This window comes from Heptranchias perlo, chromosome 5 (assembly GCF_035084215.1).
Source record: "Heptranchias perlo isolate sHepPer1 chromosome 5, sHepPer1.hap1, whole genome shotgun sequence".
Taxonomy (NCBI): Eukaryota; Metazoa; Chordata; class Chondrichthyes; order Hexanchiformes; family Hexanchidae; genus Heptranchias; species Heptranchias perlo.
Genome location: NC_090329.1, coordinates 20,855,977 through 20,878,079, shown reverse-complemented (window position 1 = coordinate 20,878,079; position 22,103 = coordinate 20,855,977). Strand labels below are relative to the sequence as shown.

The 22,103-nt window shown below is 45.4% G+C and overlaps 1 protein-coding gene across 1 annotated transcript in view; it reads right to left on the bottom strand.

Annotated features, from left to right (window-relative positions):
• The window catches only part of col21a1 (collagen, type XXI, alpha 1), a 315,698-nt gene that overhangs the window by 246,335 nt on the left and 47,260 nt on the right, over window positions 1-22,103 (bottom strand). The window contains exons 4-8 of the mRNA XM_067985251.1: window positions 14,089-14,254; window positions 13,743-13,968; window positions 5,625-5,798; window positions 5,199-5,276; window positions 3,486-3,494 (exon numbers count right to left, since the gene is read on the bottom strand). Of these exons, the coding sequence (XP_067841352.1) occupies window positions 3,486-3,494; window positions 5,199-5,276; window positions 5,625-5,798; window positions 13,743-13,968; window positions 14,089-14,254 (653 nt within the window). The remainder of the gene's footprint in view (window positions 1-3,485; window positions 3,495-5,198; window positions 5,277-5,624; window positions 5,799-13,742; window positions 13,969-14,088; window positions 14,255-22,103) is intronic.

The window sequence follows — 22,103 nt, the reverse complement described above, 5'->3', positions numbered from 1 at the left end:
TTTCCACCTGGCAAGTGACTTAAAATCTCCCCCATGGTCTTTTCTTAGCTATCTATGCTGTTGTCAAGTTGCTGTTTCTCTCTCTCTGTCACTCCTCTTCTGTTTTTATCTCTTTCTTTTCTCTTCTGCTTCTTTTTCCCCAGCTCCACTTTTTGTTCTCTTTCTGTCCTCTTCTGATTCTCTCTGTCTTTTTCTTCCTTCCTTCTTTCCTTTTGGTTGGGAGATTGTGGGTGGCAATGTGTGGTGTGTCAAGGAAAGGAGCGACCAATTACTACAGGCTAAATTTAGGGTAGGGGTTAAAGAGAAAATGTGGCTCAGTGGCTCCCTTCCCATTACTCCCCAATCACTCATGTTTCTCCTCATTCCCTTGCACCCATTGTGTACCCTACCCCTTCATCTTCCCAATACCCGATCCTCTTAAAACATTCCCGGGCCAGGTACAGTATGGGTTAGTCACAGAGTTGAGCTTCCACTATTCTGTACCTACAATATGTTCTAATGCCACCCTCGCAGTGCACCAGTCTGTGGAATCCAACCTTGTGGCCTCCCTGAGCAAGATTGACAACTAAAGAGTAAATTTTCCACTCTCACGCAACTGGCGTGAAGCCCTGCCCGCCAGAAGTGTGCATCAGGAAATCTTATGTGTAGCCCCCAATCTTCCATGCATAAATTGCATGATTTCTTGATATGCACACCCAATAGTGAAGCTCCACATCCAGAGTGTGCAAGAGGAAAATTCGCCCTACAACGGTAAAATATGGGCAACTTTATGCTGTGAACCTACGCTCACTGGTAAGTGGGTTGTGTCTGCCCAAAGCTAATTTCATTCACTAAGAGAGAGAATCTCATCAGTTTGGGCTGGAACTGACCCTAAATCCCAGGGACACTGCAGCACTGAGTCACTCAAATGCAGAATACTATCATCTGCTGGATGAACTCCCTATGTTGGTTCAGACAGCCTCTTCAACAATGCACAGGGACAATGGGCTTGATATTGCCAGGGCTGCAGGTTTGTGGTGGGGGGCGATTGGGCGCGTGGGTAACGCGCCCGGCGAAATCAGTCTGCCCCACGCGCGATCGCAGCCCAATTGGATCCACTTACCTGTTCTTCCGGGTTCCCCACTGCTGATCTGCGCGTCGGGCGGATTGCGCATGCGCAGTTAGGTCTGTCAGCTGGAGGAGCTCTATTTAAAGGGGCAGTCCTCCACTGACAGATGCTGCAACAAATAGGAAAAATTACAGCATGGAGCAGCCCAGGGGGAAGGCTGCTCCCAGTTTAATGATGCCTCACTCCAGGTATCATTGGATGGGGTGAGGAGGAGGGGGAGGACAGAGATCTTCCCCCTGGCGGGCGGGAGGAAGCGGCCTGCCTCTGCCACCAGGAAGGCCTAGCTCAAGGTGGCAGAGGAGGTCACCTGCACCACCAACATATCGCCCACCTGCATACAGTGCAGGAGGCGCTCCAATGACCTAAGTAGGTCAGCCAAAGTGAGTACACTTACTCATTCCCCTACACTCCGTCTGCTCCATCACCGCCCCCACCCCACATCTCCTTCTGCACTGCCAACACTACTCTGTCACATCACCCCTCACACCCACTCAAAACTCATCCTCATCTTACCTGCACTTACTCACCTCGCCAGTACTCATCCCGCCACTACCACTCAACCCAATCCTCATACAATCTCATGGCTCTATCTCATACTCACCCTCTCATGCATCTCTTTCATGGTCAGCCTCACTCAACCTGCCACTACCTGTGCTGCAGCCACAGGGCATGCATCACATATGTGCAGTAGGAAGCGTAAGGCAAACATGTCGTGAGCATGAAGGGGATGCACAAGGGTGTTTGAGGGTTTGTCATGGTTTTTACTTATATTGAATTTCTGACCAACTCACATCACATATTATATTGGCACCACTACTGCCACGTCTTTGTGAATCTTGTCTGGTTTGTGCAATAATGCCCTTTCCTGAGGATCACAATGAAGACTCACACCTGATGCCACCCATTGTGTCACTGCAAAGTGGGTGTAGGTGTATTTGCAGGGCTCTTTTGTGCAGACGACTGAGAGACGTCGGCGATGTCCCCGGTGGCACCCTGGAAGGATACGGAGGAGAAGTTGTTGAGGGCAGTGGTGACGTTGACAGTAACAGGTAAGAAGATGGTGCTCGGGCCAGCCGGGAGCAGCTTGGCATGAAGGAGGCTGCAGATGTCCACGACTACATGTCGAGTGACTCTGAGCCTCCGTGTGCACTGCTGCTCAGAGAGGTCCAGGAAGCTGAGCCTCGGGTCTGTGGACCCTGTGGCGAAGATAGTGCCCCCTGCGACGCATCTCTCTCTGTGGTTGCCCTCCCTCCTGCTGTGCAGGTGGATGTGTCACAGCACTGTGTTGTGGAGCTCCACGTGTCAGAGGTGGACGGCTTGGCCGGCGAGGCTGGTGAAGCTGTTTGCCCTCCGAGGAGGTCATGACTGCAGCTACGGCGGCCCCCATCCGAAAGATGTACATCTGAGGGGGTCCGCAAGGTAGGTACATGTCTCATGACCCAGGGGTAAGTGTGCAAGTTGGTGAATTTGATTGTCAGGAGGAGGGTGGTAGAGGCCAAACTTTGTCCCAAGTGACAGAGTGGCCTCCTGCAATGAGGGAGGGTCTCCCCACCCACCTGTCAAATGGACCTTTGCAGCTGCCACAGGCTGATAGCTGCAACACGTCCATTTCATCTGGGAGTGTTTCCCCCAGTATGGGAAACAGTCCCGGTTGTTTCTAAAATCCCACCCCTCCTGACATATTCCCTTAATCAGGTCTGTTAATGACCTGAAATACCTGAATAAATACTCTAAAGTGGTACCCCGCTGGCTTTAATTGCCTGCGGGAGTCCCACATGCGGGGGCTGCGCACGCACGTTGGCGCGTCTGTGGAGAACCCGGAAGTGGGCGGTTGGAGCCGGGCTCCCGACCCGCTCCGGGATTCCCCGATTTTCGGAGCCCCCCCCGCCAGGAACGCACCTGATAGCGGGTGCTAAAATAGAGCCAAATATCACAACACAAAGCCGCCATAAGTAACAGACCTGAAAATAACCTTTATCAAATGCTGTATGTAAACAAAAAGATCATGTTAGACACTGTGAAATGGAGAAATACAGAAACATTGTGGATTCATTTTGTTTCTGATATCAGCAATATTGTTAATTTGAATACAAATAAACCGTAATTGTAAGCAAACTTTTAGTGCATCACATTTCTAATTAAAGTTTAGTTGTCAAGCAACTCTCTTGAATGAGATTTTCATATATGATGTATATAATGATTGCATATTCTCTGTAACATTATATGGTTTTGCTTATTTCAGATGAAATTATGTTCAAACTTTTTACAAAATCAGAAGAAACATTTTAATTGATTATGCAAATAAGCTTAAAATACGATTAAAATATATGAACACCACCTACTTGATCATTTCCAAAATAAGATATTTAATACATACCGGAAGATCCTGGAATAAAAGTTCAAAAAGGTATAATTAGGCTGGTAACTAAAGGATATCAATGCACAATTCAATAATGGATACAAAATAATGGCTATCCTAGCAACACACTGAAAAAAATGGCACTGTCTCATCTTTTCTTATCACATGACACTGACTCTCCTTATGTGAAAAATAGGGAAAATTGGTAACGGTAACAGAAGACCTAAACCCTAAGGAGCAAAAATATAACAGTCCCAGAGTGGAAGAAATAGGGTATATTTATCAGGGTCTCAATAGATATAATGCTGCTCCAGAAGACGGAGTCAATCAAATAACATGCAAATAATTTCACTGCTCTTATACGCTTATAGCTGACTCAAATATCGGTCTAGATTTTCAACACTTGTTAAGTCGGGGCTCGTCTCGGGGTTGGGGGGAGGGGAGGGAGCACACCTGCCTATCATAGAGATGTGTCCCTTGCCCCAGATGATTTTCCTGGCCCCAAGGTCGTTGCCACATTAGAGGCTTCTCTGTGCTGCCTGTGGAACGAGCAATGTTTTATACAAAAGTTGGAACTCACCTTTTGGTTCCATGTACTCCATCTCTCTGACAGTGACTGCAAAGGAACCCTACAATCCAAAAAACATTTGGGGCCCCCTCTGCTGCCCTTAGACTGCTGGTTGTTCCTTGTATCCAATGTTCTGAAGATGCAAATGGCTAGAAATATGTCAGAGAACATATTTCCCTAATTTGCATTTCCTTTTCATACGCTCGCCCATATACGGGATCAGGAAATTAGGGGAAGGGACCTCACAATGAGGCGGGGACATGGTAGCGTGCACCCCAAGCAGTTTTCCAATGCCTGCCTATCCCAACTTCATTAAAAAATCATCGGGAACAGGTGGAAAATCGAGACCATCATATTTATTGGGTCTCGAGACTTTTTCTGTTTGCGCATGAATATAAACTAAAACACACAAATAAGATCATAAATATTTTCCATAACTGAGAAAAGGTCAGAAAATGGAAATAAAAGTAAAGCAGATTTGCAGTAGATTAAGGTGACCACAGTAAAGTGCCATAATACCAAAGGAGTGGAAAATAACTGATCTGTGGATGTCATCATAGCTCGCACTGTTAAGTAATGTTTTTATTGATTAGTTTTGGTCTCCTTTTTAATGGTGATGGCAGAGTGGTTGCTAAGGAAACTTTTTTTGCTAAATGGAGGATGAAGGGAAAGCAGCTGTTCGAACTTAAACATTCATCAAATAGTTTCACAAGACTCATTGATGATGGGGGTTGTCTCATGGCTAAACAGTTCATGGTCTAAATGTACTATAAAGGAAAAATTGAAGGATGTTATTTGTTAACTAAATCATGGGGACACAAGGCTTTGAAACATCCAATTTGCGAGAATAAGATTTCATCAATATGTTGTTAGTTACGGAGAAAAATGGCATTCTCCCGTTTTTAACAAAAGAGGAATTTCACCCATTGTTTTAAATCTATTTGAATTTAAGTTTAATTCAGTATTATACATTTATCAAAATGGGTACACTTAATACCAGCTCTCCCGTGGCAATGCTTGAGGTGAGTCAGAGGATATACTCTTTATGACATAGGGATGTTATCAATAAAGTGTGATTGGAAAGTGGTACAAGAAGGGTTACATTTACAGGAAGTGCATGCTATAAGAAAAATTTTTAATATATCATACATTGAGGTACTTACCACACCTGGAATTTCACAGGCAGTTTCTCGCTCACTTTGTTCTGGGTCACAGTAAATCCTTAACTTTTGAACTTCAAACTGCAAACAAAACATAATGCCATGTTAAGCAAAAATAGCATTTGTAGTATTTTGCTTTTTAAAACAATGTTATGTTTTGTTCTACATACAATAAATAATTTTCAATTTTGGAAGTTTGATGGAGTCTTTTGAACTTGTAAATCTCAGCTTCCCATTGATCTGCACAGAAGTAGTTACATAACCAGAGCATTTTCATTTCCCTTTATTTTAGCACATTAAGATCAGAAAAGGTTCAAGAAAGGAACAAATCTTAAATACTGATACTCTATCTGTGACTGCAATGTACGTTGGGAAAATTTGTTATTCATTATTACTTCATGAGCGCAATTTACTGAGAGTCAAACTTACTGGTACAGTTGCTTCTTTCCCAAAGTACTTTCCTATCTGTGTCTTTCCGCTGATGAAGATACCAAGAACAGGTTCTAGTTGCCTTGTCTCAATTAATTTATCATCTAAGTATAAAGTGGCATCCCTCTCTGTTACCAGGACTCGCAGCTGGTGCCAGTTTTCATCAAATAACGCCTTGCGTAAAATAAGAAAGGAGATAAAATTTCAGTATTAGTGTATTTTTAGTTTGGGTCTTCTTAATCTCTTCACCATCATGACTGTTAGTTCATCTGCAAGCAGTCTCTTTTGGCCCTGAAATTCATTATGCAAGGATTAGCGTATACACGTTTAACTTGTACATTTGTAGTCCCTCTGTTCCCTCTTTCAAGAGAGGAGTTAACCTGTTAAAAGTCATTAATTAGATACCCCAAACAACTGCTTCCTTGAAAATACTAATAAATAAAGCAATTCCCTGAATTGCACAGTAAACCATATTGTAGGTTTTATCATGACAGTTAATGTAATACCAGTCAATCCATTAGATGGAGTGCTGGCCAGTTTCGTGCAGAGTTTGGAATTAGTTTTGTGCATTTACACTTGTTAGTAAAATAAAGCCAGGACTGAATCCCTTGCTATGTCAGTATTTTGGTGGATATACTATGCAATGGGATATGAATCATACAGCCAACTTCTATACATGGTATTCTTGGTACTGAGAGGATTCACAAGTTTAATTGAAGATCTGAGAGGTGAAGGGTAGGAGGAAATGGGTGACCCAGGCAATCAATCCTGAACAGCACTGTTACATTCGTTGAGCTGCACAGTGAAAGTAATGCTCATATAATGCTGCCATTGAGAATGGTGGGGCTATGAATTGAACAACTATCCAATTTGAAGGATCTCACTACATTCCTATGTGCAGGTCTATCGTCCGGGTGGCCTTGAAAATTAACAGTTAATTTTAAAGGCCACCTTGGCAATAAAGTAGTGTGCTGCACTGGGGCTCTTATGACAAGAATCCTCCATAGAAGTATCTCAGCCCACTGTGGGGAAACATCAAGTTGAGGTCAAGCATTTTCCAAGGTAAAGATGGAAACAGTTAACGAGAAAGGCGCTGTGAACCACTCTCATGCATCTAGCAGCAGGTTTCAGAACAGCTGCCGACCTCTACAGCAAGGGAACATGCATAATATTAAAAGACACAACCTAGGGGAACGGGAGAAATATTGAGCTGCTTTTACCCTAGAAATCTATGCTGAGAAATAGCATGAAATCAGCATGTGACCACTCTGTGCACTGGTTCACGTGGCCTGAAGCCTGAGCAAAATTGGGCTTCGGGCTCCATTTAACTGCTGCCATCGAGCTATGGGTGCCAAACAGGCACCATGCTGCAGCTTGCCGGTCGGGGAATGCAGAAAATCGTGAGCTGGCCAGCAGGTTGGGAGGGGACGCAATCCCAGGGAGGACTTCAAGTGGGCCCAAGTTCTTGTGTCGGCCCACGAAACAAGCCTCAGAATTTCTTGTGCCTATTTTTGAGTGGACTCCAATGGTCCCTTTAAGGATCACTAGTACAGCTAGGCTGAGTATGAATGACGCACACTCCTCTCATTTGTACCTGAATTTTGCAATCCGGATCCTTTAACTGGAAGGGGACCCCAATTTGCAAATTTAAGGAACCGGACGCTTGTTTCAGGCGGGTGTCCACGACGACTAAAAGTCACCCGAATCAATAAGCCTTCTGGCAGACTTCCGGCATAGATCGTGTACGACAGCTCATGATGCAAAAATTTGGAGGTCTAACGCCAATTTTACAACAGACAAATGGGCTGCCATAAGTTAAACTTCTCTCCCCTACATCCTATATTACCTAAATATCCAGGGGTCGTTTCTCTTGTTTCCTTTTCATCTGACCTGAACCCATTTGTATTTGTGGGTTTAGGTCATTACCCTAGGCCTGCCCCCGGAAAAAGGATGGCAATCCAACCATAATGTCCATTGACTGCGGAGCCTACTGGCTGATATCTAAAAAAGTGGACGCTAAGTATTGAGCTGTGTGGCCTGGGAGAACGTGCGGCCCACTAGACAGTGCGCCAGGCAAGCGGTGATAAGAGTTTCAGTCTCTGAATACTGGGTTGACATCCAGCGGGATACTCGAGTCTGATGGGAGTAAAGAGGCCCCCCCCCACCCATTGCATCTAGCTTGTGGCCCCCAGTTAGGCTAATGATCTATCCACATAAAAAGGGGTCTTCGTTATTAAAACAACCCAGAGCATGACCTGCTGGATATAAAAGCAGCAGAAGAAACGGGTTGCCACATATGTCCCTAAGCACAGAAGAGAAGAGAGATTAGAGGGTGCGAATATTCAGGAGTGCAACCCAGAAGGAGGACGAAGGTAGAGGTGCACTACCAGAATAAAGCTCAGAGAGACTGCGCGGAGAGATTGGAAGTGTTCTCATATCGCTGCTGTACCGCTATCACAATCTGCACCCACGCAGCCAAATTTCTTAGAAAAAGCCACTCAACAGGCTGCTCGTCCCCATTCTAGTATGATTTTTCTCCCTCTGTTGTCCTTTCTCCCTGCTGCATACTCCTAAAATCCTCTCTGTGTTCAAAATTTAAATTGTAATACACTGCCCCCCTCCTCTCAATGCTGAATTTTAAAACATTTTTTGCTGTGACTAATAAATATATAAATAATAAATAGCTGCCTCCCCATTACAACTGCTACATCCTAATCCTGGTTTACAACTAATGTTTTCCATCTGATGACCTTTCCCAATCCTCTGATTTAATTTCCCACTATCCGTTCCAAATCCTAAAAAACAAATACACTGTTTTATCTTCTACAAGAATTCTAAAAATAACTTTTATCAGCTACTATGTGCAATATATTTATTTTTACCTCAGTATACTACAAGTTTAATCATTCCTGCCTACATGCCCAATTTATACACCTCTTCTACACCACTTCCCACAATGTGCCATCACAATTCGTGACATAATTCCGAACGCATAATGCAAGACACACCCAAACCTATTCAGATTCTGGAATCTTCCTTGAGGATCCCAACAGCTTGTTCAATTCTTATCCCTGTCTTCATGTATGCTTCAGTGTGGCGCTTCTTTGCAGTGCTAGTGGTCCTACAAAGAGGCATCATGAATCATGGGAGTAGACTTGTTACTCAGCAGCCTTCCCACCCTTTGCCCCTGCTGTTGAAATGAAATGGAGCTTTTTTTGCAATACTTGCAACGTGTCTCAAGATATGGCCAGAAGTCTCCACAAGCAAACTGAGTGAGCAGTGTCCCTTTAATGCTGTACTTCCACCTTGACGAATGGGTCCTGGCAGACTACACCTTTTAAACAGTGGTGCATACTCTCAAAGGCGAATGGGAAGACAGAAGTCCCAGAATCTAAGACATCTGCATGCAGCTACCACTGTGAGGATGGGCGCGTCTTCAATCCACACTGAAACTGAATGGAATTTATGTTGGGTCTCTTTTCCAGCGGAATTCCGGCATAAATCAAACACATCAGAAATTCCTGGGCTCGCAATGGCATAATTGCCAACTTCCCCCCGCCCCAACCAGGAATTTCAGGACCTATATGTTTTCCTTATGTGGATTTTGAGGACCAGGCCTAATCTGAATCAGACCGGCGGGCCAGGGCTGGAAACCGATCATCTGGGGCAGCCCGCCAGCTCTAGATTGCGCAATATCAGGTGGCCTAACTAACCTCCAGGCCAGAGAAAGGTAGGTTTTTGGGTCCCTGATCTGCGGAGGGTGGGGAAGCCAGAGTGCCAATGGCCCAAGCTGGGTTTGTGAAGCCTGGAGGAGCACTCCAGCTCCTCTTGGCCCCACAAAAATAAAGAGGAACTCAACTTCGGGTTTCTCTTCAGCCAGAGTGCCGCCTGGTGCTGATTGGAGCGTGCACGGCACAAGCTCGTTCCAGGACTATTCCAATGCTCTCCTGGCCAGCCTCCCACCTTGCACACTCCGTAAATTTGAGCTCATCCAAAACTCTGCTGTCCGAATCCTAATTCACACCAAGAACTGTTTACCGATTACCCCTGTGCTCGCTGACCTACATTGACTCCCAGTCCGACAACGCCTCAATTTTAAAATTCTCATCCTTGTTTTCAAATCCCCCCATGCCTTTGCCCCTCCCTATCTCTGTAACCTCCTCCAGCCCTACAACCCGGGCCTTCAGCTGCCTAGGCCCTAAGCTCTGGAATTCCCTCCCTAAACTTCTCCACCTCTCTATCTCTCTCCTCCTTTAAGGTGCTCTTTCAAACTACTCTTTGACACCTGTCCAAACACCTCCTTATGTGGGTCCGTGTCAAATTCTGTCTGATTATACTCTTATGAAGCACCTTGGGACGTTTTCCTAGGTTAAAGGCGCTATCTAAATGCAAGATGTTGTTACTGTCAGTCCAAAAATGACAATCAGGGTCCTATGTACATCATAGGACCCGATTAGAATTTTAAACACGTCTATCGCCTGACTTAGGGGCTTTTGCGGTAAGCCTGAGAAAATATTGCCGTGGCCACAGTCATGGCGACAACAGGGCAGTAGGTCATTTTCAAGGCCCTACAACCCTGTTTCTTCCGGGCAGGAGGCCTGAAAATTCACTCTTATATTGATACATGGGATATATATATATATATATATAAATTTTATGATCTGTTTGAGTATCTATCCTTCTGAAATGTTAGATTAACTTCCCATAATTTATCCTTATATTTGCCATAGGGAAGGTTCCTCAGACATAAACCTTCTGCTGTGTTTTACATTTGCTGCAACACTTTAACCATTATGACCAGTTTGAGGCATTTCTTTGCATTCTTAGGAAAGTACAACTTTCTTCGAAGTCTTTTAAAAATACTGCTTTTTTTTAAAAACACTTTGTGACATTCGATTTGTACCTAGAACAAAGCAGCAAAGAAGTTAAGACATTTTCAAATTCAAACCCAACACAAAGGCAATGATAATTTATGAAGGTGCTTGTTATAAATTTCAGAACTACCTTAGATATTCTCCCAGTTTAGCATCATTAATCTCTCCTGGAAGTGTCTCTAACAATTAGGAGTTTAATTTCACTACGCAATATCCAGATGTACAATAGTGTAGGCCAGGGGTGTAACAATGAGACCCTCCGGCTTTTGAACTGCCTAAAGGAAGACTGATTAACACTTTAGTAAAATGAGGCCGGATATGAATCAGTAAGCGAATATACAGTGTAACAGCTGTAGCAAAACTCACTTAAAATTCAGTCCTTCCTCATAAATGAGAGAAAAATAATAAACCATGCCAGAATGACTCAGTTCTGGTCACCACATTACAGGAAAGATGTGATTGCATTAGAGAGGGTACAGAGGAGATTTACGAGGATGTTGCCAGGACTGGAGAATTTTAGCTATGAGGAAAGTTTGGATAGGCTGGGGTTGTTTTCTTTGGAACAGAGGAGGCTTAGGGGAGATTTAATTGAGGTGTATAAAATTATGAGGGGCCTAGATAGGAAGGAACTGTTTCCCTTGGCAGAGAGGTCAATAACCAGGGGGCATAGATTTAAAGTAATTGGTAGAAGGATTAGAGGGGAGGGTTGAAGAGAAATGTTTTCACCCAAAGGGTGGTGGAGGTCTGGAACTCATTGCCTGAAAGGGTGGTAGAAGCAGAAACCCTCACCGCATTCAAAAAGTACTTGGATATGCACTTGAAGTGCCGTAACCTACAAGGCTACGGAGCAAGAGCTGGAAAGTGGGATTAGGCTGGGTAGCTCTTTTTCGGCCAGCACAGACCTCCTTCTGTGCTGTAAATTTCTATGATTCTATGACCCTTTTAGTGAGCTAAAAAACATTCACTTTCCTTAGGCAGTATTTTTTTCTTAAATTTAACCAGCTATTTAAAACTTACAAGAAAGCATATGATAAAGTTAGGGCTTACAATATTAAAGATGATCATGACGAACTTACAAGTGTAGTAGGGAAGTGAAAGAGAAGATTATAAGGGTTAAAAAGGAATATGGATAAAGACTAAAAAATAATATAAAAGGAAATAAGCATATAAAAAGCTAAGTAATAGTTAAGGAGAGGATAGGACTACTCTGGGAGGAAGGAGAAAGTATAATTGTGGAGGATGAAGGTAACATAGCAACAGGAGTAGGCCATTCAGCCCCTCGAGCCAGTTCTGCCATTCAATTAGATCATGGCTGATCTGTATCTTGACTCCATCTACACGCCTTGGCTCGTAATCCTTAATACCTTTGCCTAACAAAAATGAGGCAAGGTATGGCAGAGATACGAAATATTTTGCACTAGTTTTTACAAATGACAGTGGAAATATAGGGCACGATTTTAAAAGTGAAAACGTGTGGGTTGGGGGCGGGGAGGGCATTCAAAATTGCAACCATTTCAGACCCGCCCCCAACCTGCCTCCAACCCGTCTCCAACCCGCCCATTTCCGATTTTCACCGGGGCGGGACGAGGGGCGGGCAACCAACCCGCTCCCAGGAGGCGGGTTGGGCCTTAAAATCTTTCAAGGAGGCTGCGGGCCTCCATTTTTGCACAGATTCCGATTTCAACCTCAGGGTGGTGGGATTACCTGGGCCTTCTCTCTCACGCCACGCTTCCTGCAAGCCCAACAAGCCTACCTGCAGCGACCCCCCCCTCAACGATTATGGACCCCCGCCCCCGATCTCAGCCCCCCCACCAACGATCGCGGACCCCCAACCTCGACCCCTCCCCACAATGATTGCGGACCCCTGCCCGCCGATCTCTGCACCCTTCCCAACGATCGCAGACCCCCGACCCCGATTTCCCCCAATGATCGCGGACCCCCACGATGACCCCTGATCCCGACACCACCCCCACCGTGACTGACCCCCAATCCCTTCCCCATGACTGACTCCCCCTGTGACCCCGTGCCAACCTATGCCCCCCCGTGCCAACCCATGTCCACCCATGCCCCCCCCCCCTCCATACAAACAAAGACTTACCTGAAGACTTACTTGAACACGTCCTCTCCCTGGCTGGTCTCCTGTCCGACTGAGACCAGCCTGTCAATCTGGCAGGTCAGTCGGATGGCAAACCGACAAAAAAAATAAAAGATGTCCTTACGTCAAAATCGTACGGTCATCCAGGAAACCCGTACTTCCAGGTTTCCCATCCACAATTTGGCCTTCCCGGCTCGGAGCCAAAATCATACCCATAGAGTTTTTTGAAGAAGTGACCAATGAAATAGATGAAGGAAATACAGTGCATGTAGTGTATATGAATATCACAAGGTGATGATTAGATGTCTCACAAGAGGCTTCTTGGAAAAATTCAGGCCTATGGAATAAGACGAAATGTAGCAGCATGAATAGAAACTTTGTTAATGGACAGGAAACAAAGAATTAGGATAAATGGGTGCTACTTGGATTGGAGAAGGGTTGGAAGTGCTGGGTTCACTTTTGTTTTCAGTTATATAAAGATAAAAGTATACAATCTCTAAATTTACTGATGACACAAAAGAAGGGGGGGAGTTGGCAAACAAATAGGACTGTAAAAGACTTCAGGACAACACAGGCAAGTTATAAGAATGGGCAGACAAGTGGCAGATGCAATTTAATGTGGATAATTGTTAAGTAATATAAAGTAATATATTTTAGGAGGAAAAGCAAGGAATGGGAATATATACTTAATGGAAAGACAATTAAAGGCCAACACAGACAAAATGGGTGGAATGACCTCCTTCTGTGCTGTAAATGCCTATGGTTCATGTTGCAAAACCCAGTTTAAAGGCTGAGGAAGACTTGAGGGTGTGGAAACTGTCCTGGAAAATTGCAACTCACCACTGAAAACAGGAGTATCGTAGAAATCCAGTCATTATGTAATACACTGGTTAAGTTTATTTTTCTAATTGTACTTTGTAATTTTTACTGTTGATGGAAATCCACAAACAAGATGATTTCTAATTGTTCTCTGTAACTCCAAAACTATAAGACAATGATAAAATTAAAAAATAAGCCTACAGATGGAATTGGTAATGAAAATAAATGATAGTTCTATATATCTATACGAAATGATGCACAAGTATGTCCCTAGTAAAGAGACTATGAATAGGACAGAATAGGTTAAACAGCATTAATGGTATTTTCTACCTGTATAAGAGCAGAAGTGAAGGTCACAGACTGCGTATCATTCATCATATGTGTTGTATGAAAAATGACTGTGTTATCTTCACCATTCAGTGTAACCGCTGCTTGAGCTGTGCCATCTAGAGCTAGGATTCTCCACAAATCCCATTTTTCCTTAGTTACAGGTCTCTTGAATCGTAATGTGGACACAAAGACATAGGAAGGAGGAAGACCATCAGGAAAAATATCCCTGCAATGAAAATTCTTGGTTTTTGCATTACAGAATACTCCACAAAATATCTTAGGCAATGCTTCAATGAAAAGATAAAAGGAAATGATTTTCTAAAAAGTAGATCCTGTAAACGAATACCTGGTCTTATCTGTTAAATCACTCTGCGATGTAACCCTATAAGCTTTTTTTCCATGGTAAGAGCCTTCAATTTTACTGGCTTTTTTCCTAATATCTAATCCAACAAGGATATCAAAACCTTTTTCATCTCGAGATGCCACAGGTATTCTTGTAGGGCAGACAGTTTCTGAAAAGGACAACAAAATGTTTGCTATTAAAATTCACACACACCTACTGACATACACACGCACAGTCATATGGGATAATCTCTGCACAATCTTGGAGGGTAATTTTACATTAAAATACAAATTTTGACAGTAGTTGTTAGGTTAAGAAAAGTTTAACAGATAAGGCTGAATCTTTGACTTTAGTGTTTTCAAATCAAATCTAATGTAGCAAAGTAATTGAAAACCAAGCATGATTTCAAGAGTTGTCACAGTATCAAAGATATGACAGTTTAACACAGGTTTCATACATATATGTATAATTCAGGTATTGTTTTTAACACAAAACTGTACTGCAGGCATAACATAAGAACATAAGAAAGCATGGAACAACATATGGCTATTTTGCCATCAAGCCCATTTCTTCCACAAACCTCAAACAATGTTTACTCTTTTGGAACCCATTCAATTTATTTAATGTTGTAAACTTCTATGATTCTAATCACTTATAGTTATAAGGTCACGGACGAGAAAGGCCATTCGGCTGATCTTAGTTCGTCCGTCCAGATAGATCCCACAATTTCCAACCTATTTCTTAAATAATTGCAGAATTTTTGGCCCTCATTCACAGCTCGGTGACATCATCTGAAAACACGTCTGATTCCACACATACGCTGACGACATCCAGCTCTACCTCACAACCACCTCCCTTGACCGCTCCACTGTCTCTCATTTGTCACATTGCTTGTTCGACATCCAGTATTGGATGAGCAAAAATTTCCTCCAACTAAATATTGGAAAGACCAAAGCCATTGTCTTTGCTCCCCACTGCAAACTCCATTCCCGAGCCACCGACTCCATCCCTTTCCCTGGCCACTGTCTGAAGCTGAACCAGTCCATTCGCAACCTTGGGGTCCGAGTTGGCCCTGAGATGAGGTTCTGACCATATCCACGCTCCATCGCCAAGACTGCCTAATTCCACCTCCGTAACATCGCCTGTCTCCACCCCTGCCTCAGCTCCTCTGCTGATGAAACCCTCATCCAAGCCTTTGTTACCTCCAGAGTGGACTATTCCAGTGGTCTCCTGCCTGGCCTTCAATCTTCTACCCTCCATAAAGTTGAGCTCATCCAAAACTCTGCTGTCCGTATCCTAACTCGCACCAAGTCCTGTTCACCCATCACCTCTGTGCTCGCTGACCTACATTGGCTTCAGGTTCGGCAATGCCTCAATTTTAAAATTCTCATCCTTGTTTTCAAATCCCTCCACGACCTCGCCCCTCCCTATCTCTGGAACCTCCTCCAGCCCCACAACCCGCCGAGATCTCTGCGCTCCTCCAATTCTTGCCTCTTGCACATCTCCGATTTTAATTGCTCCATCATTGGCAGCCGTGCCTTCAGCTATCTAGGCCCTAAGCTCTGGAATTCCCTCCCTAAACCTTTCCACCTCTCTCTCCTCCTTTAAGATGCTCCTTAAAACCTACCTCTTTGGCCAAGCTTTTGGTCATTTGTCCTAATACTTCCCTATTTAGCTCAGTCTGAAATTTTGTTTGATAACGCTCCTGTGAAGCACCTTGGGATGTTTTACAACGTTAAAGGCACTATATAAATGCAAGTTGTTGTTGTTGCTGTTGTTTCTCAAAAAGTGAAGGAGTTCAGTCAAGCAGGATCTTCCCATTCTGAGTTCGTGTTGTTCGCCTTTTACAAACTTATTATTGGACAAATGATCCTCAAATTTATCTCCGACAACTGATTCAAACTGCTTTACATGGCAATGAACTATGATTGATAAGTTTGTAGTTGTCTGCATTTGCTTTAGTGCACATTAGCCAATTTTCAATCCACTGGTGCCTCTCCAGTGTTCTGTGACTCCCTCACAAATCTCCTCCCCTAAGCCAATCCAGCTTGCCTATGCTTCTCATATTAACCTTTAGCCAGGCCCAGTGCAACAACATACTTTGCAACAAATTAATTTATTTACTGTAATAAAGTTTCAATGCCTAATTTTCACATTATGTCTTCATCACAAACCCCAAAATACTTCTAAAACAAATATAATAGTAAGCGTGCACTGGTTGTTCAATGTTTTTACTAATCAAATGCAAATTCTGAAAATTGTGGTTATACCTCGACATAAAATAATTAATGCTTAGCGATGCTATTTCAAATACAATCTGATATGCCCACCTAAATAATAATTAACATTCTTTCTATATGGTTGGCACAAATTATAAGAGGCTTTTCAAGAAGTAAAATGCAAAAATTAAATATTTTTTAGCGATGCTATTACTTTAGTTTAATTTTATTGTATCCTATTTTATTCTAAATTCCTCAATTCCACATCTACCTTTCATCTAGCATGCATCCATTGTATCACACACCACAAAAAACATTACAGTCTGTGGTGCAAAAAATCTTGATTGGTTCAAATAACCACAAACTATTAAGCTAACCATATTGGTTGGTTCAAATAACCACGATCTATTAAGCTAACCATATTGATTTTTTTAAATTCGTTCATGGGATGTGGGCGTCGCTGGCAAGGCCAGCATTTATTGCCCATCCCTAATTGCCCTTGAGAAGGTGGTGATAAGCTGCCTTCTTGAACCGCTGCAGTCCGTGTGGTGAAGGTTCTCCCACTGTGCTGTTAAGAAGGGAGTCCCAGGATTTCGATCCAGCGACGATGAAGGAACGGCGATATATTTTCAAGTCGGGATGGTGTGTGACTTGGAGGAGAACGTGCAGGTGGTGTTGTTCCCATGTGCCTGCTGCCCTTGTCCTTCTAGGTGGTAGAGGTTGCGGGTTTGGGAGGTGATGTCGAAGAAGCCTTGGTGAGTTGCTGCAGTGCATCCTGTGGATGGTACACACTGCAGCCACAGTGCGCCGGTGGTGAAGAGAGTGAATGTTTAGGGTGGTGGATGGGGTGTCAATCAAGCGAGCTGTTTTGTCCTAGATGGTGTCGAGCTTCTTGAGTGTTGTTGGAGCTGCACTCATCCAGGCAAGTGGAGAGTATTCCATCACACTCCTGGCTTGTGCCTCGTAGATGGTGGAAAGGCTTTGGCGAGTCAGGAGGTGAGTCACTTGCCGCAGAATACCCAGCCTCTGACCTGCTCTTGTAGCCACAGTATTTATGTGGCTAGTCCAGTTAAGTTTCTGGTCAATGGTGACCTCCAGGATGTTGATGGTGGGGGATTCGGCGATGGTTATGCTGTTCAATGTCAAGGGGAGGTGGTTAGACTCTCTCTTGTTGGAGATGGTCATTGCCTGGCATTTGTCTGGTGCAAATGTTACTTGCCGCTTATCAGCCCAAGCCTGGATGTTGTCCAGGTCTTGCTGCATGTGGGCACGGACTGCTTCATTATCTGAGGGGTTGCGAATGGAACTGAACACTGCGCAATCATCAGCGAACATCCCCATTTCTGACCTTATGATGGAGGGAAGGTCATTGATGAAGCAGCTGAAGATGGTTGGGCCTAGGACACTGCCCTGAGGAACTCCTGCAGCAATGTCCTGGGGCTGAGATGATTGACCTCCAATAACCACTAATATCTTCCTTTGTGCTAGGTATGACTCCAGCCACTGGAGAGTTTTCCCCCTGATTCCCATTGACTTCAATTTTACTAGAGCTCCTTGGTGCCACACTCGGTCGAATGCTGCCTTGAAGTCAAGGGCAGTCACTCTCATCTCACCTCTGGAATTCAGCTCTTTTGTCCATGCTTGGACCAAGGTATAATAAGGTTTGGAGCCGAGTGATCCTGGTGGAACCCAAGCTGAGCATCGGTGAGCAGGTTATTGGTGAGTAAGTGCCGCTTGATAGCACTGTTGACAAACACCTTCCATCACTTTGCTGATGACTGAGAGTAGACTGATGGGGCAGTAATTGGCAGGATTGGATTTGTCCTGCTTTTTGTGGACAGGACATACCTGGGCAATTTTCCACATTGTCGGGTAGATGCCAGTGTTGCAGCTGTACTGGAACAGTTTGGCTAGAGACGTGGCTACTTCTGGAGCACAAGTCTTCAGTACTACAGCCGGGATGTTGTCGGGGCACATAGCCTTTGCTATATCCAGTGCACTCAATCATTTCTTGATATCATGTGGAGTGAATTGAATTGGCTGAAGACTGGCTTCTGTGATGGTGGGGATATCGGGAGGAGGCCAAGATGGATCATCCACTCAGCACTTCGGGCTGAAGATGGTTGCAAACGCTTCAGCCTTGTCTTTTGCACTCATGTGCTGGACTCCACCATCATTGAGGATGGGGATGTTTACAGAGCCTCCTCCTCCCGTTAGTTGTTTAATTGTCCACCACCATTCATGACTGGATGTGGCAGGTCTGCAGTGCTTTGATCTGATCCATTGGTTGTGGAATCGCTTAGCTCTGTCTATAAATGCTGCTTCCACTGTTTAGCATGCATGTAGTCCTGTGTTGTAGCTTCACCAGGTTGGCACCTCATTTTTAGGTACACCTGGTGCTGCTCCTGGCAAGCTCTTCTACACTCCTCATTGAACCGGGGTTGATCCCCTGGCTTGTTGGTAATGGTAGAGTGAGAAATATGCCGGGCCGTGAGGTTACAGATTGTGCTGGAATACAATTCTGCTGCTGCTGATGGCCCACAGTGCCTCGTGGATGCCCAGTTTTGAGCCGCCAGATCTGTTCTGAATCTATTCCATTTAGCACGGTGATAGTGCCACACAACACATTGGATGGTGTCCTCAGAGCGAAGATGGGACTTCGACTCCACGAGGACTCTGCGGTGGTCACTCCTACCAATACTATCATGGACAGATGCATCTACGACAGGTAGACTGGTGAGGATGAGGTCAAGTCGGTTTTTCCATCGTGTTGGTTCGCTCACCACCTGCCGCAGGCTCAGTCTGGCAGCTATATCCTTCGGGACTCGGCCAGTTCAGTCAGTAGTGGCGCTACCGAGCCACTCTTGGTGATGGACATTGATGTCCCCTACCTAGAGTACATTCTGTGCCCTTGCTATCCTCAGTGCTTCCTCCAAGTGGTGCTCAACATGGAGGAGGACTGATTCATCAGCTGAGGGATGGCGGTAGGTGATAATCAGCACAAGGTTTCCTTGCCCATGTTTGACCTGATGCCATGAGATTTCATGTGGTCCGGAGTCAATATTGAGGACTACCAAGGCCACTCCCTCCTGACTGTATATCACTGTACTGCCACCTCTGGTGGGTCTGTCCTGCCGGTGGGACAGGGCTTACCCAGGGATGGTGATAGAAGAATCTGGGATGTTGGCTGAAAGGTATGATTCTGTGAGTATGGCTATGTCAGGCTGTTGCTTGACTCGTCTGTGGGACAGCTCTCTCAATTTTGACACAAGTCCCCAGATGTTAGTGAGGAGGACTTTGCAGGTTCAACTGGGCTTGGTTTGCCTTTGTCATGTCCGGTGCCTAGTGGTCCGATGCTGGGTGGTCCGTCGGGTTTTATTCTTATTCAGATTGGTTCAAATAACCACAATCTGTTAAGCTAACCATATTGATTGGTTCAAATAACCACGATCTATTAAGCTAATCATATTGATTAATTCAAATGCAAACCAACCAAAAAACAATTCCATTCACTGAACAGATAGGCAAGGCTCCCAATCAACAACCAGCAACCACCAGAAAACCAACCAATTAAATTGTTTCAGCACCGTTGGTCAAATTCTTTGAGGGAACCAGGTCTTTCCTCACACATACAAGTACAAACATATTAAAATGTAATTTACAACAATAACTTACATTTATATAGCACCTTTAACATGGAAAAATGTCCCAAAGCATTTCACAGAGGTGAAATCAGAAAATTAAATTAGGACGGGTGACCAAAGAGGTGGGTTTCAAGGAGGATGTTAAAGGAGCAGAGGGAGGTGAAGAGGTTTAGGGAGGGAATTCTAGAGTATGAGGCCTATGCGGTGAAGCCAATAGTGAGGCCAATGGAGGGAAATGTGGAAAAGGCCAGAGTCAGACAAACAAACAGTTCAGAGAGGGTGGTCATACAGCTGAGAAGTTTATAGAGATGGGGAGGGGAAAGGTCATGAAGAGGTTGAATCATGAGAATGAGAATTTTAAATTGGAGGCATTGGGAGACCAGGGGCCCGATTTTACCAGGGGTGCGGGTTTTCGGCGGGTGGGCCAGCGGGCGCATTGAAAACGCGCCCGGTGAAATTAGTGGGTTGCCCGCGCGATCGTAGCAGGCAACACACTAATTGGATCCACTTACCTGCTCCTCCGGGTTCCCCGCTGCTGATCTGCGCGTCGGGCGGGCTGCGCATGCGCAGTAAGATCTGTCAGCTGGAGGCGCTCTATTTAAAGGGGCAGTCCTCCACTGACAGATGCTGCCACAAACAGCAAAAATTACAGCACGGAACAGCCCAAGGGGAAGGCTGCTCCCAGTTTAATGATGCCTCACCCCAGGTATCATTAGATGGGGTGAGGAGGAGGGGGAGGACACAGATCTTCCACCCGGCGGGCGGGAGGAAGCGGGCTGCCTCTGCCACCAAGAAGGCCTGGCTCGAGGTGGCAGAGGAGGTCACCAGCGACACCAACATATCGCCCACCTGCATACAGTGCAGGAGGCGCTCCAATGACCTCAGTAGGTCAGCCACAGTGAGAACACGTAGTCTTTCCCCTACACTCCGTCTGCCACAACACTGCCCCCACCCCACATCTCCTTCAGCACTGCCAACACTACTCTGACACATCACCCCTCATACCCACTCAAACCTCATCCGCATCTTACCTGCACCTACTCACCTCGCGAGTACTCACCCTGCCACTACCATGCAACCCAATCCTCATACAATATCATGGCTCTATCCCATACTCACCCTCTCGTGCATCTCTCTCACGGCCAGCCTCACTCAACCTGCCACCACCTGTGCTGCAGCCACAGGGCATGCATCACATATGTGCAGTAGGCAGCGTAAGGCAAACGTGTCGTGAGCATGAAGGGGATGCACAAGGGTGTTTGAGGGTTTGTCATGGTTCTTATTTCTATTGAATTAAAGAACAACTCACATCACACATTATATTGGCACCACTACTGCCATGTCTTCGCGAATCCTGTCCGGTTTGTGCAATAATGCCCGCTCCTGGGTATCCCTACGAGGACCCACCACTGATGCCACCCAGTGTGTCACTGCAGAGTGGGTGTAGGTGTATTTGCAGGGCTCTTCTGCGCAGACGACTGGGAGACATCGGGGATGTCCCCGGTTGCAGCCTGGAAGGCTGTGGGGCAGAAGTTCAGGAGGGCAGTGGTGACTTTGACAGCGACAGTTAGGAAGATGGTGCACGGGCCAGCCAGGAGCAGCTCAGCATGAAAGAGGCTGCAGATGTCCACGGCTACATGTCGAGTGACTCTGAGCCTCCGTGTGCACTGCTGCTCAGAGAGGTCCAGGAGGCTGATCCTCGGTCTGTGGAACGTGTGGCGAGGGTAGTGCCCTCTGCGAAGCATCTCTCTCTGCGGTCGCCCTCCCTCCTGCTGTACAGGTGGATGTGTCACAGCACTCTGTTGTGGAGCTCCACGTGTCAGAGGTGGACGGTGTGGATGGCGAGGCTGGTGATGCTGTTCGCCCTCCGAGGAGGTCATGACTGCAGCTACGGCGGCCCCCATCCGAAAGATGTACATCTGAGGGGGTCCGCAAGGTAGGTACATGTCTCCGGACCCCGGGGTAAGTGTGCAGGTTGGTGACTTCGACCATCAGGAGGAGGGTGGTGGAGGCCAAACTTTGTCCCAAGTGACAGAGCGGCCTCCTGCAATGGCTGAGGGTCTCCCCCCCACACCTGTCAAATGGACCTTTGCAGCTGCCACAGGCTGACAGCTGCAACACGTCCGTTTCAACTGGGAGTGTTTCCCCCAGTGTG